Source organism: Macaca fascicularis, chromosome 10 (assembly GCF_037993035.2).
Source record: "Macaca fascicularis isolate 582-1 chromosome 10, T2T-MFA8v1.1".
Taxonomy (NCBI): Eukaryota; Metazoa; Chordata; class Mammalia; order Primates; family Cercopithecidae; genus Macaca; species Macaca fascicularis.
In genome coordinates, this window is record NC_088384.1 from 32,670,763 (window position 1) to 32,693,701 (window position 22,939).

The 22,939-nt window shown below is 63.1% G+C and overlaps 2 protein-coding genes, 1 long non-coding RNA gene and 1 pseudogene across 8 annotated transcripts; 3 read left to right on the forward strand and 1 right to left on the reverse strand.

Moving 5' to 3' along the window:
• Positions 1-4,584, forward strand: CCDC188 (coiled-coil domain containing 188). Of its 2 annotated transcripts, XM_045363955.3 has the most exons (9): positions 1-627; positions 723-830; positions 914-1,018; positions 1,187-1,243; positions 1,326-1,385; positions 1,489-1,553; positions 1,721-1,778; positions 2,040-2,089; positions 2,164-4,584. In XM_045363955.3, the coding sequence occupies exons 1-9, from the start codon at positions 136-138 to the stop codon at positions 2,348-2,350; spliced, it is 1,182 nt and encodes a 393-aa protein (XP_045219890.1). In that variant the 5' UTR covers positions 1-135; the 3' UTR covers positions 2,351-4,584. The 2 variants fall into 2 exon arrangements, with proteins under 2 accessions (XP_045219890.1, XP_073860509.1); XM_074004408.1 differs by lacking the exons at positions 1-627; positions 723-830 and having other exon boundaries at positions 943-1,018; positions 1,721-1,766.
• On the reverse strand, positions 2,956-21,431 carry ZDHHC8 (zDHHC palmitoyltransferase 8). Of its 5 annotated transcripts, none has more exons than XM_065522478.2 (11): positions 21,292-21,431; positions 11,705-11,826; positions 11,386-11,543; positions 11,129-11,301; positions 10,804-10,906; positions 10,314-10,405; positions 10,006-10,147; positions 9,681-9,801; positions 9,488-9,597; positions 7,239-8,239; positions 2,956-3,945 (listed from the first exon to the last, which is right to left on the reverse strand). In XM_065522478.2, the coding sequence occupies exons 2-11, from the start codon at positions 11,739-11,741 to the stop codon at positions 3,735-3,737; spliced, it is 2,148 nt and encodes a 715-aa protein (XP_065378550.1). In that variant the 5' UTR covers positions 11,742-11,826; positions 21,292-21,431; the 3' UTR covers positions 2,956-3,734. The 5 variants fall into 5 exon arrangements, with proteins under 5 accessions (XP_065378550.1, XP_015312898.1, XP_005567997.1 ...); XM_015457412.4 differs by lacking the exon at positions 21,292-21,431 and adding an exon at positions 18,983-19,228 and having other exon boundaries at positions 10,114-10,147; XM_005567940.5 differs by lacking the exon at positions 21,292-21,431 and adding an exon at positions 18,983-19,228.
• On the forward strand, positions 19,271-22,235 carry LOC135965481 (uncharacterized). Its single transcript, XR_010578450.2, has 2 exons — positions 19,271-19,745; positions 20,588-22,235. It is a non-coding gene; the product is annotated as an uncharacterized lncRNA (long non-coding RNA).
• Positions 21,998-22,189, forward strand: LOC123567396 (small nucleolar RNA U3; annotated as a pseudogene).
• Positions 22,236-22,939: the final 704 nt, after the last annotated feature.

Genomic DNA, 22,939 nt, shown 5'->3' on the forward strand with positions numbered 1-22,939 from the left:
TGCACCCAGGCCTTTGTGACTGTTGCCTGGGGCAGCCTGGGAGCCAATGGGTCACCCAGAGCCCTCAGTAAGAGGGTGGCAGGTTGGGCCAGGCCAGAGCCTGGACCTGGGGTCAGGAAGGGGTTGCAGGGAGGGATGGAGGGGCTGAAAACCTTGGGCCCCTGTGGCCACCCCCACCCCCAGTGTCCCCCAGCCCCAGCCTCCGGCAGCCATGGAGAATGCCTGGACCAGCCCTGCCAGGGATTTGCAGGGTGGCCCTGCCTGGGCCCCATCTCCTCTGCTCACTCAGTGCAGTCCCAGAGACCATTCCCAGTCCCAGGGGCAGGGGGCAGGGGGGCCAGAGTGGAGGGTGAGGCTCCTGGGCTCTTTCTGTCCAGCCAGGAGCAGAGAGCGAGAGACCCTGAGGGGCCGAGACAAGGAGACGTGGAGGCAGGGCTTGGGTGGGGCTGGCCCCTGCACCCAGGGTCGAACCAGGGGGCTCCCAGGCAGGGGGAATCCACTGGTTCAGAGCCCAGACCCTGCCCATGCCCACCCCTGTCACCAGAGGGAGGGGCCCTGGCCTCTGCAGAGCCGCTGGGCTCTGCAGACCAGTCCTTCCTGCAGCTAGAGCAGGAGAACCACAGCCTGGTGAGCACCCCACCCACCGCCTGGTACCCCTGCCCCAGCCCCAGCCCCAGGAGCGGCCATAACAGGCAGTCCCCTCTCTCTGCCCCCAACCCCAGAAAAGGCAGAACCAGGACCTTCGAGAGCAGCTGGGGGCCCTCCTAGGGCCGGGGCAGCAGTTCCTGCCCCTGTGTCCCGAACACTCAAGCTGCACTGCTCTGGCCTGGGTAAGTACAGGGCCCAGGGACCCCATGCAGCCAACACCCCACTAGCCCACAGCTTTGGGGCTGATCTGGGGGCTCTCCCACAGCCCCCTGACCCAGCTGGCACGCAGCCCTTGGGGAACAGGGCACCTCTGCAGCTGCTGCGGCGGGAGCTGTGCCAGGGGCAAGAGGCTTTCGTGCAGCAGTCCCAGGTGGGCCTGGGGGGTTTCAGTGGAGAGGAACCTTCGTGCAGCAGGCCGGTGGGCCTGGGGGAGGGCTGTGGGTGGGGGAACCCTCGTGCAGCAGGCCGGTGGGCCCGGCAGGGAGGTACCGGCCACCCTGCTGATGCTGCCCAAGCCCACCCTTGGCCCCACCCTCAGAACGAGCTGCAGCAGATCCGCCTGTGCTTTGAGAGGAAGAAGATGGTCATCACAGAGGTGCCCGCCTGGCTAAGGGGGAGGGATGCTGGGGGCCCACCCAGTGGGTCTTGCTCCTCAGGCGTGACCCCACTCCCCGCAGGTGTGGGACAGCGTGGCTGAGATGCACATGGCCCTGAACAACCAGGCCACCGGCCTCCTGGTAGGTCCCCACAGGACAGCACCTGGAAGGACAGGGCCGGACAGGCGAGAGGCCGGGGAGGGTGGGGCCGGGGCCTGCTATGCTTACCTCCTCTGGCCCCCAGAACCTCAAGAAGGACATCCGGGGCGTGCTGGACCAGATGGAGGATATCCAGCTGGAGATACTCAGGTGACGTGGGGGCAGGGGCCAGGCCGGCTGAGCAAGGTCTTGGAAGGGGTCCTGGTCAGGACAGGGCAGACCCATCCTTGACCCCCGACCTCCATAGCACCAAGCCAGGGGGTGGGTGCCAGGCTGGGGGTGGAGGGCATGGGGTCCTGACTGTGAGGCCCCTGCAGGGAGCGGGCCCAGTGCCGCACTCGAGCCAGGAAGGAGCAGCAGATGGTGAGCATGGCAGTGAGCCCCCTACGCCCCACTCTGGGTCTGGACACCAGCCTCCCCACCCAGGGCCCTACTTGGGCGAGGGGGACAAATGGGCTCCAGGAGGGCAGCCCAGGGCGGGGGCATCCGAAAAGAGGCTGCAGGAGCCTGTCCAGAAGGAAGGGGCTGGGGTTGCGGTGGGGGGACCCCTGTCTGAGGAGGGTTTCCCAAAGCCAGGGATCCCTGCCCTCAGCCTGGACCCTCGGGGTGGGCTCTGATCCAGCCCCTCCCCGACAGAAAGGGAGGCCAAAGCTGGGAAGCTCCAAGAGCCTGGCAGGCCAGCTCTGGTAGGTGACTGCGCGGCAGAGACCAGCCCCCAGGCCCCCCGCGCGCCCCTGCCCCTGACCACCGCCGCCCGCAGGCTGCTGACCCTGAGGCTGCTGTTGGGCACCTTGCTGGTCTGGACTGCTGCCTACGTGTACGTGGTGAACCCCACGCCCTTCGAGGGGCTGGTGCCGCCCCTGCTGAGCCGTGCCACCGTCTGGAAGCTCCGGGCCCTGCTGGACCCCTTCCTGCGCCTCGAGGTGGACGGCTTCCTGCCCTTCTAGGCCGGAAGCCCAACGGCCCCAGCGAGGAGGCCAGGCGACCAGCACTGCCCCGGATGCCCAGTGGCCGCGCCGGCCCCCTGCACATAGCACCACTGTGCACCGTCCCTGCCAGGAGCTGCAGAGAAGGGTGGAGGCGGGGTCTGTCCTGAGGGCTGGGCCTGTGACTGGACATAGAGTCATGACATATGTGGCCGGTGAGCATGTCTCTGTGGAAATTGGGGGAGGGACACCGGGTGAACCAGCAGCGAGGGTCCGTCAGGGTGGAGACCCCAGCCTCAGGGCTGGCTTCCCACCCCACATCCCACCTGCCATCCAGAAGGCAGCCCCTCTGCACAGGGCTCTGACTCTTAAGGCGTCTTAGGAAGGTCTCCGCTGAAAGGCAACAGCAGAGAGGACCGGGGGATCCTCAGGTCTTGCCCCCTGGGCCAGGCCTTCCCGGGGACCTCAGAGGTCAGGTTTTCAGTGCTGACCCTGCTGATCCACTGACCTCATGCCCCTCATGCAACTCCCCTCCCTGCCTAGCCACCACCCGCCCTGCCCAGCTCCTGTCACCTCCCCAACCCAGGGCCCTGTCCGGTACAGGGGGCCACACTGGTAGACAGAGCTGTGGAGATCAACACCAAACATTTTATTTGGGGAATTAATTAGCAGGGGTGCCCTTAAGAACAACAGAGAAGAGTTTTGCGGCTTTCTCGTCCCCAAAGGGGAGAAATAGAGCCACAGCCCAGGGTGCACCCAGGGACGGGGACCCTGTGCTGGAGAAGGGCTGGCCGGAGTGCCACCCTGCTGTAGGCCGTACCACTGCTGGAGGACACAGGGCTTGGGCCTCGGGCCCTCTGACCTCCCAGCAGCATCGTCTCTGGGTGCAGGCAGCCCCAGTGGGGCCCAGGCAGAGCTGGCCATGACTACAGGACCTTGGTGGCAGGCAGGGGCCAGTGGCTCACCAGGCTGGCAGCTCCACGAAGTTAAGGCATCTGTTCATGTGTCAGGGGAAGGGCAGGAGGAGTGCAGAGACCTTCGGGGGCAACCTGAGACCCCCCCCAACCCAGCCCAACCCACGGAGGCCTGGGCTCCCCGAGGAGGAAGTGGCTTAGTCTAAAGTGCTTGGTTGGACAGGGAGGCTGGGCAAAGGTCGTGCTGGTCCCCACAGCTCTGGGGCTGCCCCCTGTGGGGTGCTGGACCCCCTGCAGCAGGTGAGGGACTTCCTGAGGTCATGTGGACCCAGGGTCTTGGGCCCTGGCAGGCTGGGAGTCTGTCAAGCTGTGGCTGGTGGAGCAGAGAGCCCAGCCCACCCCCAGCCCTGCCCGAGGGTCCATGGTAGTCTGACCTCCTGGGTCCCCAGCTGGGCTGTCCCGGGCCCCAGAGCTGCCTACTTGTCATCCTGCTAGGGCCCGGAGAGGCTGGGGAAAAGACTGGAGGCAGCCAAGTGCAGGCGGCACATAGCCCCGCGTGGGGCTGCCCCGGCGGCCGGGCTCCAGGGGGCCCGCAGTGGTGGGCGGTCCTCCGGGCGGCCAAGGTGGCACAGGTGCAGCCCAGGAGGCACCCAAGGCTGGCCACGCCGCCCCCATCCACGGGTGCAGGTGCCAATCCGCCCCCTGTGGGCCGCGGCGTCCATGAGAGAGAAGCAGAAAGGTGGAGGTCAGCTTCAGGGCCCTACAGCCCACACGCCTCCCGCGCTGGACAGCCCCAGCCCAGGCTGTCTCAGCCCCGAACAGCTGCGCATCCCTCACACTCCCTCAACCCTGCCCCTGGGATTTGGCAGGCAGGAGAGTTCCAGCAGGTTCAGCAGCCCCCACAGGGCCCTGAGCCAGCAGGTGGCCCCTATGCACCCCCATTTCATCTCCCCAAGCACTTGGGTTCCTGGGATTCCCCTGTGGGTAGCGGCAGACCCAAATCTTTCCCGTAAACACCCTGTCACTGCCAGAACTGACACAGACCCAAGGCGAGAGACCCTCACACTTCCCAGCCACAGACCATTGGCCGCCCCCTCCTCGCAGGCCTCTGAGTTGGCCCAAGTCGGCAGAAATGCCCCCGAGGAACCCACCTACCCCTGCACACCAGACAGCAGCCACCCCCTCTTCTGGGGCCTGGCCCCTGCCTTCCCCTAACCTGGGTGTCCTGCAGCAACAGCCCTGGCCTTGCCCAAGGAAAGAATCAAAATAACTCTTTTTCTTTTTTTTAATAAAATTATAGATATATAGATGTAGATATAAAAACATAAAACAGACACAACGCAAGCGGACGCTGTCGTGTGCTTACTCTCAGGTCCCTGACACCAAGGGAAGCACGGACCCCCTCCCCAGTGTGCTTTCCCGCGGCGCAAGCACCGCAGCCAGGCCAGGGCTGGGGACGTGGCATACCTTGGGGCGGGGATTCTCCAGTTTGGCAGGGAGGGCCTGAGGGCTGGGGAGGGGGCTCTGGGTGTCACTGGCCCCCTGTGGCAGCATCACCCCCGTGCCTGCTCCCGCCTGCCCCCCGTCGCCTCCCACAAGAGCATGAAGCAAAGGTTAAGGCTTTGATGAAAGGGACAGCGGCGGCCGGAGCACTGACACATCAGACACGGTGCGGCAGCACAGCACACAGACACGGGACACAAGCCCGCCCGCCGGGCAACACAGGACACATGGAGCCGGGCCCCCCGCCACAGCTGGCTGGCTGGCCGTCTGTCCACCTATCCACCACCACCCAGAGCAGGCCAGGGCAGAAGCATTGGCCTTGCCAAGCTACAAGCTTCCAGCGGGGTCCGTGAAAGGCAACACGTTAGTTAGGAGTAGCCTGGCGGGGGACACTCGGTCCCGGAGCCCACAGGCTGTGTTGGAAGGAAGGTGGGGGCTCTGGATGCCTCTGTCCATCTCTGGGACCCGTCCGTAAGGGGGCCGTTGGGGGCTGGCCTGGCGATGATCTGGGGTGCATGGGTGATGGGAGTGGGCCAAGCTTGGCTGAGAGAGGGTGCCCCAAAGAGGCTGACTGGGGCCCCTCACTGCCCCAGCCATGGGACGGGCCCAGACACAGAACAGCCCAGTGGCCCTTGGCCCAGTGAGCCGACTTCCCCATGGGCAGATGAGTGGACGGGCAGGCAGAGCGCTTGGGGCAAGCTGTGGAGGCGTGGCACTCTCTCCCGCTGATGGGTCCACACCAGGTTGGGGTGGTTCTCTGTCCCTGGGGCAGAGAAGTCGGTGGGGGGAGCACGCTGCGGGGTCCTGGTCCCCGTGGCACCACGGCAGATGGGTGGCAGTCAGTCCTCACACCGAGATCTCGTACGTGGTCCCACCCACGCCGGATACCTTCTTAACCAGCGTGTGCCTCGTAGGGCTGGCAGAGGGCCCTGAGGGGCCGGTGGCAGGTCCCAGCCGGGCCAGGCCCGGGGACTGCCCATTTAGCTTACTTGGGGGAGTCTTCAGCTGAGGGTGGTCCCTGCATCAAAACAAGCACATACACGCATGCACACAGTGAACACAGGAACACATGGGGACAGAGGACAGAGGAGGCAGCAGGACAGAGACGACGCAGACGTGGACTAGTGTAGCCGGGTCCACGGGGCCCCAGGCAGTCCCTGCCCTCTGGGCTCGGAGGGTTCACCTGGAAAGCAGGCGGGAGATGCAGAGCCTGCCTGGGGAGTGGCTGTGCCGTCACAGGACAGACAGATGTCACCACAACTGCCACCACCCTCCCGGGCCCCTGGGTCCCTCCTAGGCAGCACTGGCCCCAGAGAGCATGGGGCAGCCAGGTGGGCAGTGACCGGAGCCCCTGCCCTGCCCTGGGAGCCTGGTCTCTCTGCCTGGCCTCATTCCTGCTCTCTCTCAGGAAAACGAGGGGCTGCCCTCCTGCCCACTAGCGCTGACCAACAGTAGCTCTACCCTTGCTGCTTAAACCTTCTTGAGGCGAGAGCCCTTTGTCCCAGGGCTGCGATCCCTGCCTGGCTGCAATGCTGCCCACTTCTAGGTCTCGGGCCCCCCATTCATCACTGCCAATGGCAGCCTCCTCCCCAACTCCACAAAAGCTGAACAGACTCCCACGCTGTGGGGTAGGGGAGGTCTGCTCAGGGCTGGATGGACTGCTGTGCCCTCAGCCCCTTTGTGGCCAAGTGGCCTGGGCTGGGCTGGGCTGGGCTCTCCCCCTGGGGCCGCATCTGCTGACGGGAAACAGCTGAGCCTGTGCTTGAGGTTTCCAGGCCTGGACCGGGAGACAGACGCCATGAGGACACCAAGCGCCGCAGCCTGGGTCCTGGCCCCAGCAGGTGTGCAGTTCTCCTACCTGGGCCTGGGCCTGCGCGCCAGCTGACCCCGCTGTCTCAGTTACCAACCTGCTGGTTGCCTGGAGCCAGCCTGCTTTCTCCAATCCTCAGTTTCCCCACCTACGAGCAGGGAAACCCCTGCTTCCTAGAACTATGTCCCACAGGGAGGGCCAGGAACTGGTCACCCAGGGTGGCACATTCTGCGGCTAGGTTATGTTCTCAGCCCCAGCCTCCAAGAGATGCAGCAAAGCAGACCCAGGGAGAGCCCTGGGTGGACAGGGCCACTGTGACCCAGGAAGCCAGAGCCACAGCCTAAAGGAGGCCCAGGCTGCCGCATGACACCGGCCCCAAGGAGAAAGCCCCACGGCCTCCCACATGCTGGGTCTATGCCAGCTCTGGGGGAACGAGTTGTTGGGATGAGGACACAAATTCTCATACCCTGTCCCCAGAGCGTGCCCAGGACATCCTCAGAGCTGGGCCACATGGGCTAGCCAGGGCCTTCAAGGCAGGGTGAGGCGCATCCTCCCTGTCCTGACCCCAGAGAAAAACTCAGGCCCCTGGGATGACCTATGAGTGCCCAGCCAAGAGGGGCCCTGCAGATGGCTGGACAGCTGCCCTGTGCAAGGAAGCCCACCCGCACCTCCCGGCACCCACCTCTGCACGGCCAGCGAGGGCGGTGGCTCTGGGAGGTCCGTGTGGATGAAGGCGACAGCTTTGGGGCCTGCGTAGGACGGTGAGTGGGGAGTGCCGGGCGGGGAGGGCAGGCCCTGCCGTGCAGGCGACCTATGTGAGCCACTGCTGGGCCGGGGCCCCGGGGCGTTGCTGCTGGCCTGATCAGCCTGCAGGGAGGAGGACGACGTCCGCGGTGCACGGCTCACGGAGCTGGACAGCGAGGACAGTGATGTCTGCAGGGCAGGGTTGCGGGCGCCGCCAAAGCCGGGCCCGGCCACAAGGTCGTCTCTGGAGCCGTAGCGCAGCGTGGAACCTCGGGGGCCCTCGGACAGCACACTGGCCTGCTGCAGACTGTAGGAGCTGGGCGCGTCATAGACGCCTGAGTCGCCGAAGAGAGAGTCGGCCTGGGAGCGCAGCAGGCGCTCACGCTCCTCCCTGTCCTTGCGCTCCTGGATGGATGCCATGATGGTCCTGGACAGGTTGTCGTAGCGCACAGGCGAGGGCTCCCGGGGCCTGGGGCCCAGCACGGGGCTGAAGCTGCGGGGCAGGGGCCGTGGCGGGTCGCCCGTCGCCCCAGGGTGCAGGTAGGGTGAGTGGTATCCGGCCACGCCAACTGCTGGATGGGCGGGGCAGGCGTGGCCACCAGGTGAGCCAGGGTTGAGCAGGCTGTCGTAGGACAGGCTGCCGTTGCGGTTGGGCAGTGCATGGGGGGCAAAGATGCTACGGTGGGGCGTGGGGGGCCCACCCTCAGAGCGGAGGGGCTGCAGGGCCACGTGGTCCCCGCCCCGCCGGCTCGAGGCCTTGAGGCTCAGGGAACGCAAAGCGCCCGAGAAGGCATCAGAGGCGCTAAGCGGGGGGGATGGCGGGTAGGCTGCGTGCAGGCCCCCGGGTCCATAGTCAGGGAGGTCCAGGCTCGGCTCGGACACAAAGTCCAGGCTACGGATGCTGTCATCCCCCAGGGTCAGGGAATCAGGGCCTGGAACCTGTAGGGAGAAGGTATTCTCACCACTGCCCACCTGCCACCCTACCTGCAGCCGCCAGTCAGCACCCACGGGGGCCACACCTGGCACCGTGGCCTCAGGAACTGGGCCTCAAGGAGCCGTAAGAGTCACACAGTGACCTTTGGTCCTGTCCCTGAGCACCCAAGGCCCTGTCCCTGAGCATCCATGGCTGAGGGGCAAGGGCTCTGCAGTGGGAGGGAGGCCACAGCTGGCTGTTGCAGATACCTGGGGCTCTGCCCTTGGAGCCACACAGCCCCAGGGGCCCACCACTCAGGGCAGCCACAGGGAGGAGGGGCCTCGTCTAGCCTCTGTGACGGGCACATGGGCATGGGCTTGGGCTTGGGACAAGAGCCTCAGGAACCACAAAGCCAGAAGGGGATCAGGGCAAATGTGGGATCAATGCACTGGGCCAACCAGACCCAATCCCCCACTGGACTCAGGAGTCCCAGGAAGATGACGTATCCGGAGCCCTCATCTCCAAGCAGGGCTGCCTCCTCCTTCAAGGCACAGCCCCTACATGCCTGCAGACTCAGACCCTTGGCCAAGGAGGCCCAGACTCACTGCTCCACCCAGTGACTCTCTCCAGGAAGGACATCAATCCTGAGGGAAGAGGTCCCGGGGATGGGGCTCATCTAGGTGCACGGGGCCCAGCCACAGGGTGCCTTTTGGGGTGGCCCAGAAAGAACAGAAAGAAGGATGACACTGTGGGACTGTTGGGTGTTCTGGTTCACTGCACAGACCGCCCCACGCTGCCTACTACTCCAGCGACCACAGAGCACTCATGCAACTCAGGGAAGAGAAATGTGCTTTCTCAAGCACGTCTCAAATTCCTCCGAAGTCTTCCCGTGGGCCTTACAGAGTGACTAATGGTGGAATTCCAGGCATCCTGGTACACAGTGCTCCTGGGGGCAGCCGCCTACCTGGTCTAGGGCAATGCCAGCCAAGGGACAGACGTTAAGCCTGGACGGCCCACGCCAGTCTCTTCCAGGACACCCTGCTCCCCTCCGTGGGTCCCAGTTCTGGGTGCACACAGGCAGGGTCCTACCAGTCACACAAGGTCCTTGGTGACCCAGGCAGAGCCCTGAGGGGCATGGTCTCAGGGGATGTGGCCTCCACTGGAGAAGCCGGGCTCTGAAGGTGGGGCCTCCATGGGGTGAAGGCTGTGGGGAGAGCTCCTGGAGGCGGGCCTGGGGGACAAGGCCTGCCAGGGGACAGGCTAGGCCTCCTTACCTGCTCGCCTGGTCCACAGAAGGGCGCCTTGGGACCCGTGGGGAAGGCTGGCCTAAACTTGTACATGGCAGGCGTTGGGGGGCTGGTCCTCTGCACCGACAGGGCACTCTCTGGGGATGCAGACCACTGTCAGACTGAGGTCAGATGGGGGTCAACCCACGTCCCTCCCTAGGTGTGGCTGCCCCGACCTCACCAGCACTGCCTGGGCGCGGGGTCTGCAGGTCACTGCTGAACGTGCCAGCCTCTATCTTGGGGGGCAGTGGCGGCCCCAAGTCCAGCGGCTTCTCATCCAGCCGGTCCAGGCTGCCCTTGGACTGGGAGGGGGCAGGGTCAGTGGTGTGTGGGGCTTGGATGAGGGGCAGGGCTTCACTAGGGATTTAGCCTGGGACCTGGTCCCCTCCCCAGAATCCGTCTACAGCTCCACCTGCCCCATCCACCTCTTGTAGGCCCCCACCAACCTGCCTGTTTCCCCATCCACGGGCCTGACTGCCAGCCCATCCCCAAGCCCAGGCCCCCACCTTGCTACGGCCCAGGCCAGCCTTCAGCCCGTTGTCACTAAGCTTGACCTTGAGCGGTGCAGCTCGGTCCAGGAGTTCAGGTCTAAGGAAAGGCGGCTTCAAACTCACCGCGAGCGGCAGCCGGGGCGGCTCCACCACGTACCTGCACCAGGGCACAGGGGTCAGTAGCCAGCCCACCTGCCACAAACACACAAGGGCAGGGCTGGCCACACCTGGCAAGAGCCAAAACGGACCAAGCTGAGGGTCTAAGGCTGCCCGCCCCACACCCAGCAGAGGGCCCCCACCACCCTGCCCAGGCCGGGCCTCACCGGGGCGCCAGGGGGCTGCACAGCACGTGCTCCACATTCCCACAGCAGCCTCGGGTGAAAGGGTTCACACCCCCACGGAACTTCCCAGTCACCTGTGGATGCAGGACCCTCAGCCAGCCTGGCCTCCCAAGGTCCAGGCCAGGGTGGGCAGGGGGCTGGGCAGGGGAGCTGGGGTTCCTTAGAAGCTGGTACTCATGGGAAGTGGCTTGGGCGGGGTAGCCCAGGGCTGCCCCTCATATAGGTTACCCAGCCTGTCCTTGCAGGGAGCTGTGGGATTTCTGGGTCACTGGTGGCTACACTGTCCACAGGTAGGATGTGCACAGGGTATGGGGCAGGCGTGGCCCCACATGGGGGTCTCAGAGTTGGAGCCTCGTCTCAACACAGCTGCACAAGCTACCTCAGACAAGGGTGCCCCAGGCCCCACCCTGTCCCCATGCAGGCCCAACTCTCTCTGCCCTTTGGGGCTGCCCATCCCCCGTGGGGTCTGCACCTGCTCGTTGGTGGTGCGCCCCCGAGTGACCAGCACCACATGGAAGCCAGTGAGGCCAATGACAGGGATGAAGAAGAGGCCGGCCACACACATGACAGCCATGCTAGCCCGTTAAGGCGAACGGCGCAGGCCAGGACACCACAGACCCCATCGCAGCAGCACGGAGCAGGTGCCTGTGGACAAACCCCCTCCCAACCTAGGGACGGCCACCTGCCCGCTGGGGATCCCTGGGCAGCAACCAAGCCTTCTGAGGCTCCATCTCCCCAGTGAACGTGTCCCCGGTCCACATCGCCTCTGCAATGAGGCCCACAGGAACCAAGGATACGTGATGGTGGTGTGTGCGGCTCCCAGCCCCTCAGCGTGGTTCAGCACGTAGACCAGGCCGAAGGCCACGACGCCCACCATGTGTGCGCTGAGTGACAGCAGGAACAGGAAGAAGTAGCGATAGTTTCGACGCCCGATGCAATTGTTGACCCAGGGGCAGTGGTGGTCAAAGTCCTGGGCGGGAGCAGTGCGTCAGGGCACGTGGCAGGCAGGGATGTGGCACAGGGCTGGGGGAGCGCAGGGCAGCAGGGCGGTCACCTCTACACAGTTGTCACAGACGCTGCAGTGGGAGCAGCGCGGCGGGCGGTAGAAGTGGCACGTGGCGCACCACTTCATGCGGACCTGGATACCTCGCACATCCACGTTCTTGTACAGTGGGGCCCGGAAGTCGTCCTCCTTGTCCTCATCCTCATCCGCTGCAGACCAGGAGCCAGGCAGGGAGCACGAAGTTGACTTTCCTGGCAGGTGAATCCCTCCCCCAAGTCCAGCCCACCCACCAGGAACCCCTGAGGCTGTCTCAAGTTAGCCGCTCACACTCTAGTGAAAGTGAGATGAGCTGCCCAGCACAGGGCCCTACCTCGGGGGAAAACACCAGGGTCCATGAAGGTGGCCATGCTGAAGTTGGCGAGGACAAAGAGGAAGATGATGCCATTGTAGACGGGAACAGCTGGGGACACAGCTCGTGTCAACCATGGGCACCTGCAGTAGACAGTGGGGGCAGAGAGTGGAGTCTGGGGGTGCAGAGGGGATGCAGGGGCAGAGCTATGTGGTGCAGCAGACTGGGCCTGCAAGGTCACCCTCAGAGCTCAAAGGCAGTGGGGAGGCTGCCACAGCCCGGCCAAGAAACCTCAGCCACATGGCTCCTTCGAGTAACCACCAGAGGCTGTGCGTATCAGTACAGCATGTGGGCTACCCGTGCCCTGACCTGGCAACCCCTCAGGGCAGCCATCTCAGACAGGCCCACAGGCCTAAGGTCACACCATTCCAGCGACGTCCCTGGGCTCCACTACCGGGGCGGGGGGCCGGGGGCTGGGGGGGACAGTGCACAGGCTGGAGGTGGGAGCCGCAGATGGAAAATGCGCCCACGACGCCTCATCCAGGCCCATCCCTGGCACAGTGGGACCTCTCACCAGGGAGACTCTGGGGTGTGGGGAGCCTCAATCCTTGGTCAGTAAATGCATGGGATGCCCCGACTCTTCCCAGACAGGCACAGCCCCATCTAGACAGCCCCTTCTTTTGAGTTTGTCACCTCCCTCCCCAGATGACAAAGTAGAACACTTAGGGACTCTAGAAATGCACAATGTCCCCCACCACTTCCCATCTTCCCAGCCCTCAGCACTTGGCTCCAAGGCCACCCCCTCTTCCGGGAAGCTTTCCAGGACTCCAAGCTGCCCTCCGCAGCTTCCCTGTAAGGTGTGCCCTCACACGTCTTCCTGAAAGGTGCCTTCCTCAGCCCGCAAGGGGCCTGGCCTGAGTCCCCTCTGAGGAGACCTGCCAGTCCTCGGGCCACACGGCCTGTAGCAGGTTCCTAAATCCACCCACTCAGCTTCCGAGAAGCCCCTCTGGCCTCAGGCTCCTCGTCTCTCCCCTGCACATCCTGAGACGGCTGCTGTGACAAGCAGCAGGGACAGGAACACAGGATTTTGCGTCCCTCCCTGTACCCAGGCCCTCTGCATAGTTGGGGGACTAGTGGGGATCCCCCACAGCAGCCCTGACCTCCGTGGCCACTAGCAGTGGACGGGGCCCACGCGCTGCTTACCACCCCAGCGCACGTGGCCACGCTGCTGCACCCACACCCGCCTGGCCAGCAGCCAGCCCCGCCGCCCCGGCAACCACCTCCACGGCAGCAGAGCTTCACTATTTTTAGTGGAAAGCAAGAGGCTATTTAAAGACTCTGCTTCCCACGACAGCCATCCTCGGCAGGGCCGGGAGCCCAAGTTACCCTTCCTCTTGTCCAGGGCCCAGCCCGTGGCGTAGACCCCAGGGTGAGGACACAGCTGCGGCCACAGCTCCCTCTGCTGGGAGGGCTCTCCCTGTCCCTGCCCAGTGGCCCAGCCCCCTGGCTTCCTTCCACCCTCCCCAGCCCTGCCTGGCACACAGGCAGCACTCAAACGTGCCTGGCCTCCAATGCAACGCCATTCAGCAAGGACCACAGGTCCCTAAGGCATGGTCAGCCCAGCAAGGTGGGCACAGGCAGGTGAGCGGCCCTCCAGGGAGAGGCAGGGCGTGTACTCCCCACAAGCCTTCTGGGGAAGGCTGGCTACGTAATCTGTGCAAAATGAAACTGTGGGCCCCTTATTTTAAAATTACAGAAAATTTTAAGATGTTGACAGCAGAGCATTAAATCAAACACAGGCTCTCATGGTGCCTGTGGGGCCGGCCTGCTCTGGGAAGGGATGGGGCAAGTGCCATTGGTCAACCCTTGGGCTGCGAGGAGGGAGGCAGCCTCTATCCTACCATTGCTGACCTGAGGATGGAAGCCTCGGGGCCCCTCTGCACCTGCGCTGGCTGCCAGCCTGCCTCCTGGCCCTAACTGGGGCCTCAGGAGTGCGTTTGCCCATCAGGCAGGTGGGGCCTGAACCTCATGCTGACTTGAGCTCCCTGACAGCCCAAGCAGGCGGTACTGCTGTGTCCTCCCTGAGCCTGGACTCTCCCACGCCAGGCGGGCCAGACAGCAGCCTCACAGCCACAAGGCCACTCTGGGAAGTCTGCAGTGTGACCGGGTCCCCCCGCCCAGTGCGGGTACCACCAGCCTACGTGCCTGTGAGGGCCCTTATGGGCACTAAGCCAGGGGTTGGGGAGGCTTGTTGTGGGTTCTCTGACTGGGACCTGAGCTTGCTGCCCACCTCTCCAGTCCTTCAGGGTGAGGCAACTGTCCTCTCTGTAATCCCCAAGGTGGGATCCTGCCTAACAGGGACCAGCTCACGGGCCAAACCACCAGGGCCCAGAGCTCTCAGGGCTCAGTGGGGAAGATGAGGAGCACGTGCAGGCATGTACAGACACATGTGTGAAGATACGGACATACGCACAAACATGCTCCAGGGCACATGTGCATGAGGCGTGTGCACACACACAAATATACAGGCATGTACACACATAAACACACAGACAACCTGCTCTGGTGCACAGAAGGCACACACGCATACATGAATCATATCTGCATGCAAGACACATACATCCATGAACACTTGCATGCAGACATGCACACATGCACACGCCGGCGCATATGCAAGAATGCAGACATGCCTGCACATCACTCACCCAAGACCGATGTGTGTGCACACGTGAACACAGGCGTGCACAGACACACGCCTCCTCACACCGCATCCAGCCCTATCCAGCCTCGGCTCAGCTGCCCCTCACTCTGGCCTCAGACATGGCCCTCCCACTCTCTGGGCTTCCTTTTGCTCCTCTGTGGATAGGGCAAGTGTGGGGACACACAAGCATTCTCAGGGATGTGCAAGAACACGGGAGGACACAGGAGGACATGCAAGGATGCATGAGGACACATGGAGACAGGGGAGGCCATGTGTGGATGCTCAGGGACACTCGAAGACACATTCTCTATGGGCAGGGCCCAGCAGCCAATAGTCTGGGTCCTGGTTCGGGGAGGCTCCACTCCCACCCAGACCTAATGGTGCACACCAGGCTTGCCTGCCGGAGGGCCAGGCAGAGACAGGCTCTGGGCCTGGGCTGGGGGTGGAGTGTCTGGCCTGCCATGTCCCTCTGAGCCCCTCCTGGCTGGCTCCAGCCAAGCAATGGGCGGAGGGCAGGTCCGGGGGACCCAGCCCCGAAGTTCCAATCCCTCATCCAGGGCCACAGGCTGGGACATGCACCACCACCATAGGCCCCACCCGGGCTGAGGCCCCAAGTCCCGCCTGGGCTGGCAGGGAGACACCGCCCAGCAAGGGGGGGTGGCTTAGGGGCAGAATGTCCGCCACAGCTAAATGTGGAATGGAAAATTTTAACTCAGACGTTTTCATTTAAATCAGGTTCTTCATTAGCACTGTTTGTGTATGAGTGGCACTCGCCCGTGGGGCGCCCGGGACCGGCGGGACAAAAGCCGCTGTGCCCTTGTCAGGCTGGGCCTTTGGACCTCAAAGTACCTGCACCTACCTGTCCAGTCCCTACAGACACCTGGACAGATGGGGAAACTGAGGCTTAGGGGCCAGGAATACCCCAGGCCACATTCGGTAGATCCCAGCAGGGGGGCTCACACTGAGTTTTCACCCCCAGGGTCCCCAGACTCATGAGGTCCCAGTCAGCAGTTCAGTCCCTCTTGGCCCCCCCAAGGCTAGTCTGGCCCAGGGCCTGTTCTGACTGCTGTCCTGAGTTGGGCCTCCAGGCAAGGAGAGGGCTCAGGACGATCTAGGGACCAGCCACACCATCCCAGATGCCCCAGAGAGAGATAAGCCAGCCTGGCTCAGCCCCAGGCATTGGCAGCCTGCCAAGCAGCCCCAGACCTTGGACATTCACAGGGTCTCTGTCATTCTGCAATGTGGCTCTGGAGTGAAGTCAGGGCAGGGTCGGGAGCCTGGCCTAAGAGTCTTCGAACCCTCTGCCAGCAGCTGACCCAGCCTAGCATTATGCCACGGTGTAAAGGGCTTCTGCAGCCCAGCGGGACACAAAACACCCAGAAACATAGGAAGGGGCCGGGAGCAGTGATCACACCTGTAGTCCCAGCACTTTGGGAGGCTAAGGCTGGCAGATCACCTGAGCTCAGGAGAACAGCCTGGGCAACATAGCAAGACCCCATCTCTATTTAAAAAAACACAAAAAATAAATAAATTAGCCGAGTGTGAGGGTGCCCACCTATCATCCCAGCTACTCAGGAGGCTGGGGTGGGAGGACCACTTGAGCCCAGGAGGTCGAGACTGCAGTGAGCCGAGGTAGCACCACTGTACTCCAGCCTGGGCGACAGAGTGAGACCCTGTCTCAAACAAACAAACAACAACAACAAAATCCTGGGAAGGTTTCCTGAAGGAAGAGGGCCTCTGACAAGCTACCCTGCCATATGTGCCCCATCCTGAGAGGGTACCCCTCACAACCGGGCATGCTTCCATGCCCAGACCCTCCTAGAGAGATGTGTGAATGTCCTGCTGGTCCCAAGACCCTTGGCGATCTGGCTGACGGAGGGGTCCCTGGTTCTCAGGCCTCCAGCTCCCCACACCACATGACACCCAGAACTCCTGCCTACCTGGCGCATGGGTGAAGCCGCCCCACTGGCAGCAACTCATGTTTACTGAGTGCAGAGACGGGGCTGGGGCCACTCACTGTCTGGTAACGTCCGAGGAGGAAACAGTGAAGTCGGGAACCCTGTATAGGCCCTGAGGGCAGGGATAGGGGGCACAGGAGCAACCTGCTCTCCTTCCTGCGTACCTGGACCAGATACAGGGCAGGAGGTTGGGCAACGGGTGGACAAGTGGCCTGCCTCAAGAAAGGGGCCGCCTGGACCCCTGCCTACTCAGAATCAGCACAGCTGCCATGGGTGTCATCAATGGGCCAGCCGACCCAACAGAACCCTTTCTCAGGAACTGAGCGGTCTTGGAGGAGCTCAGCTGAGTTGGGGCGGGTCGGGGAAGAGGCCAGGATCACTGACAGCCATTCAGCCCAGGGGTGTGGCCTCAGGGCAGCCCTGTCCTGAAGGGGCAAGCAGGGCTTCTTAGCCTTGCTAGGTGGCCACTGCACATCAAACCCAGGTGAGCACCCAGGCCACCATCCTTCTACAGGGACACATGGCACCTTCTCCCATGTGCAGGGCCGTCAGAGGTCAGCACAGGCCAGGCATAGGGTTGGGTGCAGGCACGGCCCGCACTGCCCCAAGAAGGAACCCCATACCTCAAGACTGCTGGTGTCGCTGAAACAGAACCCCAGAACAGAGGAGGAGAAACTGGTGCTCAGCAGAGTGCAAGCCACCCAAGCACTCCATGCCTGGGGCTGGGTCAGGTTCACAGGCAGAGTCACAGAAAGGGCCCTCTGACATCCATCACACTCGAGGGAACCAGTAGCCGCAGCCACCACAGCCGGCTGCAGATGCGGTGCCAGGAACAGAGGAGCCGTCCAAGGAGGATGGGATTTGGGGGGTGTGCAGGGTTGATTTTAATTTCTTTAGCATATTTTTTTTCTGAATTTCACAAGTTCCCCAAAAAGAACATACATTACTTTTTTTTTTTTTTTTTTTCAAGACAGAGTCTTGCTCTGTCACCCAGACTGGAGTGCAGTGGTGCGATTTTGGCTCACTGCAACCTCTGCCTCCCGGGTTCAAGCGATTTTCCTGCCTCAGCCTCCTGTGTAGCTGGGATTACAGGCGCCCGCCACCACACCTGGCTAGTTTTTGTACTTTTAGTAGAGATGGGGTTTCGCCATGTTGGCCAGGCTGGTCTCAAACTCCTGACCTCAGGTGATCTGCCCGCCTCGGCCTCCCAAAGTGCTGGGATTACAGGCGTGAGCCACTGTGCCCGGCCCACACATTACTTTTAAAGTCATGAGAAAGGACACTGAATTGCATGGAGGGAGTAAGGAACCAAGCCAGACCCCCACACTGACAGAGGCCCTGGGGACCAGCACTGGGCTGGGCCCACCCCTCCAGAAGCCTTGGTGGGATGTGTTCACCCAGGCCAGGCTCCCCCGGCTGCCCACCACCCACCTCTCTCTGCCCCACACCAGCACTGTCTGAGTGACAAGAACACACTGGCTTGCCCGAGCCAGAAATAAGCCCGTCCACACAGGCCTTTTTTAAACATGCTCTTGGCAGCCTGCGGTGCCCACCCAGCCCCAGCCTGCAGGTAACTCTCTCGCCTCCACGGGCACCCGATTCAGCTTGGCCATGCATGCGGCGACTCCCCAAATTCTTGCAAAGGTGACGAGTGTCAGGCAGCCCCTACCTGCCCCTCTCCAGGCTCACATGCTCAGGGGTGGCCCCACCTTGGAATAGGTCGCCATCGTTCATGTCACCTGGGCTATGTCTCAACCCCAGATTGGTGGAAGGGGGGTGGGTGGTTGAAGATCTGTGCAACCGAAGCCTGGAGCCCCCAACCCTCCTTGTGCCTGAAGAAGCCCTGTGGTGACCCCACAGCCACAGAGAGAGGCTGTGCTGTCCACATGCCTCTCTGGTCCTAAGCCAGCCTGTATCTTGGGTGAAGAAGTTGAGGCTGGAGGGGCCCAGTGTCCAGCAGGCGCGGGCTCTCACTCCCAGAAACAGGACCTCAAGGGTCCTGGTGTGCACCATGGCTAACCACAGAGGTGCTGTGCTAACATCGAGCCCTGGGTGTGGCCTGACCTGGGTCCTCCAACTGTGATGACCACTGGATCTTCCTGAGAGGGAGGCCAAGGGCCAGGCCCAGGTCACCAGTGGCTGTGGGGCAGGCATGTGGCAACCAGGCCAGGCCACACCTACGTGCGGACAACTTGACTCTGGCCTGGGGCGGGCAGCCGGGAGGAGACCCGAGAGGCACCCACAGCCACCTGCAGGGAGGGCTCATGGCTCTGGGTTGCCCACGTCCCCTCGGGAGCCCCATGGGGAGGGAAGGGCTGCAGCCACACCCAGAGCAGCCCGGCCTCCTCCCCTGCCCGGGCCCAGCACTCCCGGACAGGGCCTGCCTGGACACTCCCGAGGTGCCCAGCCCGCACTGGTGTCCCCACACAACGGACTCACCCCGGTGCCCGGGATGCCCGCACACGGCTTCAGCTCCCCCGGCCCCAGCGCGGGGAGAGGGACTGCCGTCGCCTGCAGCCGGCGCCCCGCCCGCCCACTGTCCCGGGCCCCGCCAGCCCCCGCGACCGCCGCCCCCGTGCCCGGGCTGTGCGGGCCCTGCCCATCGCTGCCCCGGTGCTCCCAGACGCGGCGCCGACTCACGTGAACACGAAGAAGAGGGTGCTGGAGCCGACCAGCAGCGCAGCGGCCGTGGCCACCGGGATGTACTTGGCGGGTTTGAGGCGCGTCCCGGGGCTGCGGGGCATCCTGGGCGCCGCGCCGCCGCATCCCTCCCCGGGGCCGGGCGGGCGGGGCCGGCCGGGGTCGGGCCGGGGTCGGGCGGGCGGGCTGGACGCGGCGCAGGACCCGCGGCGGCGGCGGCGGCGGCGGAGGAAATCCCACCCCACTGGCGGCGGCGGCGGCGGCGCGCTGATGTCAGCGCGCCCCTTAAGGTGGACCGGGCGCCGGGGGCTGCGGCGAGGAGGGACGGGGCGGGGCGAATCGACGGGTCCCGGGGGCCGCCCACCGGTTCCCGGGACCCTCGGAGGGGGCGGGGCCTCGCGGCCTCGGGGACTCCAACTCGGCGAGCGCCCGCGGCTCTCGGGGACCGGGCACCCACGCACCCCTGCGGCCCGGCCGGCCGGTGGTCACCACGGCGAAGGCCAGGGCTCCCTGGTTCCGGGCCGCGGAGGCGTGCAGGTGGCCTCGGGGGCGTCTGTGGGCGCAGCCCTCTCCCTAACGACCCCTCTGGTCTGGAACCCCCTGGCATTCACTAGGGGGCGCGGGTGTGACACCGCAGCGGCGTCGTGGCTGTTTTGCCTCCTGACCGCCTCGCAGCCCTCCCTCGGGCGACTGGGCTGGAGGAGCCCGGCCAGCGGGCGCCAGGCCCTCCGCGTTCTGGCCCGAACTGCAGGCTTGAAAGAGGGTAGGCTGAAGCCCCCATCCTCCCCGAGGCGGGCCCCTTGGGAAGCCCGGCGCCCCGGCCCTGCCCGATAGGCCCTGAGCGTCTCCTCCCGCAGGAAATCCCACCCGCCCCGCCGCCGCTTAAGGTGGACCGAACCGGGGCCTTCGGCGCTGTGGGCGGGGCCTCGTGTGGGTTCCCCTTGGCAGAGCAGGTGGCGCCAGCGGGATACCCTCAGTCAAGCTCCGGAGCCTCCCCAGTGAGGGTCATTGTCCTCGGCGACGCCAACATTTCCCAATCACCCCCAGTTCTGAAACCCAGACCCATTAGACTCCTCCCTAGGTGGAGATCTGTGGGGGGGACCTCACCCATCACCCCCAGCCCTGAGTGTCTGCTCCCCTACAACCAGAACCCCATGCGGCCCTACCATGCTGTGCAGGCATGAGGCTCCTTGGCCTGGAGGCCCCTGCTCGCCTGGGGAAGCACCCGGCCCCAGCTCCTCAGGGTGGGCAGGCCAGGGTTGTGGCTGTTGAAATGGTGATGGGCTTTCTCCCAGGCAGCTCTAGTGGTAAGCACTGCTCTCAGGGTGCCCTGATCCAGGAGGTGCTCGCAAGCACTAAGGCAGTGGAGGGGTCTCAGGGCACAATGGTGAGCCTAGAGCAGACACCACTGGAGCAGATGCCTCCTTACCTGGGCTCTGCAGTGGCCACGAGTGAGCCTCTCGGTTGGCAACACACCTGCCACTTGGCGCCCATCTCTAGCCTCCCCCTTGCTCCTACCTTCCCCAAGGAAGTGCCTCCTCTAGTGGCACACACCACAGAACCCCTCAGGGTCCAGGTCTGACTCCAAGTCCATGCTTTGTGCAGGGTGCCAGGACAGTCACCTTCCTCCACCAGCTGAACCCTGGAGTAAACTATCAAATGCTGACTGTGGGAAGAAGCGGAATCAGGCCTACTTGGTGAGATGCCTTTTCCCTTGAGTTTTTAACACAGGGTTTCACTCTGCCACCCAGGCTGGAGTGCAGTGGTGCAATCATGGCTCACTGAAGCCTCAACCTTCAGGGTTCAAGTGATCCTCCCACCTCAGCTTCCCAAGTAGCTGAGACCACAGACGCGCACCACCACGCCAAGTTATTTTTTAAATTTTTTTGTAGAGATAGGGTCTTTCACTATGTTGCCCAATCTGGTCTTGAACTCCTGGCCTGAAGTGATCCTCCCGCTTTTGCCTCCCAAAGTGCTGAGGTTACTGGTGTCAACCATTGCATCTGGCCTTGGGATCCCTTTTCCTTAACACAGAGGCCTGGGCAGAGGGATCCCCAGTAGTACAGACCCACTACTGGAGACAGAGAACTGAGTGAGGTCAGCACCGGCCTCCCCCACCAGCATGGCTGCCGAGCCCATGGCCTAGTTTCCTCCCCAAGAAGAGCTAAGATCCCAGGGAAGAGGAAAATGAAGCAGAAAGCAGGAGGCTCCCCAGCCTGCAACCTGGCGGACAGACCTGGGATGGAAGGCTGAACCACACTGCATTTCTCACACAGTCCCTAGCACCGGCAGGACCCCATTCCGCTCACCATTGTCTGCCAAAGGGGACCCACTGGAAACACACTGGGCTGGACAGCTGGCGTGAGTGCCCACATGGGTGTCCTTGTAGAGCCTACCCTGTGTTCCCGTGGGGCCAGCACAGCTCCCTTCCTGCAGCACATCACATCCTGCAGTGTCAACAAGCTGCATCCTCAAATGCGCCCTGCAACACAGCCCCACCACAGGATGGCACTGTATCCCAGCCATTCCGAGGGGCCTTCCCACTGTTGAGGACTCTCCTTGGAGACATTTCTCCCATCCGCAGATGAAGGAAGTCAGCCTGGAATTTTACTAGAACCCCAAATCAAATACAGAATGCTAAACATCCTTTCTGTGCTGGGGGCGTGGGGTGCCTGTCCTAGCCAAGGGCTTCCCTCCTGGAAGCTCCAGCCAGTGCATGGAGCCCTCCCTTTCACAGACATCAAAGCCTCCAATTGACACCTGTACCCAGCCTGTGGCCCCAAGGGTGACACGGCACAGCAAGGCACTGTCTGCAGTGGACAGCGTCACCCTCCCAACACGAGGACCTCACTCGGCACGGGGCACAGGCTTCACCTCTTCTTGGGTGCAAAGTGCACCACTGTCCCCCTGCCAACCTGCTAAAAAGCCGTCCACGAGCATGAGGGCCACAGCTCACAGAACACAGGCAAGATGCCAGTGAGGAGTCTTCAGTTGGGCTGTTTAAAACCAGGAGCAAAGACCATACTTTCAGGGATCATTTCCATAGTTCATTACCAAAGAACTTTCTCTGAACATGTAGGGCACTGGAAACCACGAGGAGTCAGCACAGCCTTCTTTCCTGAGCTGGCCTTTCCCTCTGCAGGGGCCACTCTGCCACAGGGGCCAACCAAAGTCAGCCTTGGCTGATGCTAGAGACCATAAAGTGGTTCCCATTTATGTAAAAATAAACAAACCTGAGTAGTTGCCTTTGGAAGTACATCCCCCAGAGCGGTGGTCCCCAACCGTTTTGGCACCAGGGATCAGTTTGGTGCACAATTTTTCCATGGACCAAGGGTAGGGGAGTGGTTTCAGGATGAAACTGTCCACCTCAGATCATCAGGCATTAGGTTCTCATAAGGAGTGCACAACCCAGATTCCTCACATGTGCAGTTCACAATAGGGTTCGCACTCCTATGGGAATCTAATGCCCTGCTTATCTGAGAGGAGGAGCTCAGGTGGTAAAGTCCGCTCGCCCACCACTTACCTCCTGCTGTGTGGCCCAGCTCTTAACAGGCCACAGACTTGTACGGGTCAGTAGGCCAGGGGTTGGGGACCCCAGCCCCAGAGGGACAAAGGACTGGTGTTTAAACCAGCAGGCACTGGACATGGACACTCCACCAGACAGGACACAGCACATGGAGACCAGAGAGAACTGGGCCGGGGCCCAGGCCCAGGTGGAGGACACAAAAGAGCAAGTGATGGCAGCAGGCAGCCAGCCTCACAGTGAAGCACGTCTGTATGATAAACGCTGTATGATAAAGCATGATAAACGGTGACAGGGCACGTTATGGCAGTTGAGACCACACACTTAAGATGGTGTTTGCAGAGACAATCCATTACACGTGACAACCCCCAATGGCACACTGGAAAACATCTCCTTCTTTAAAGTTACTGCAGATGCCCCTAACTCCAACACTG

Coding starts and splice junctions, on each gene's coding strand:
- ZDHHC8 (XM_005567940.5), bottom strand. CDS start 19,086: ATGCCCCGCAGCCCCGGGACGCGCCTCAAACCCGCCAAGTACATCCCG. Junction 11,302..11,385: donor TCTGTGACAACTGTGTAGAG/GTGACCGCCCTG, acceptor GCTCCCGCCCAG/GACTTTGACCACCACTGCCC. Junction 9,598..9,680: donor CCCGCGCCCAGGCAGTGCTG/GTGAGGTCGGGG, acceptor CTGCATCCCCAG/AGAGTGCCCTGTCGGTGCAG.
- CCDC188 (XM_045363955.3), top strand. CDS start 136: ATGGAGGGGCTGAAAACCTTGGGCCCCTGTGGCCACCCCCACCCCCAG. Junction 628..722: donor AGCAGGAGAACCACAGCCTG/GTGAGCACCCCA, acceptor CCCCAACCCCAG/AAAAGGCAGAACCAGGACCT. Junction 831..913: donor GCTGCACTGCTCTGGCCTGG/GTAAGTACAGGG, acceptor GCTCTCCCACAG/CCCCCTGACCCAGCTGGCAC.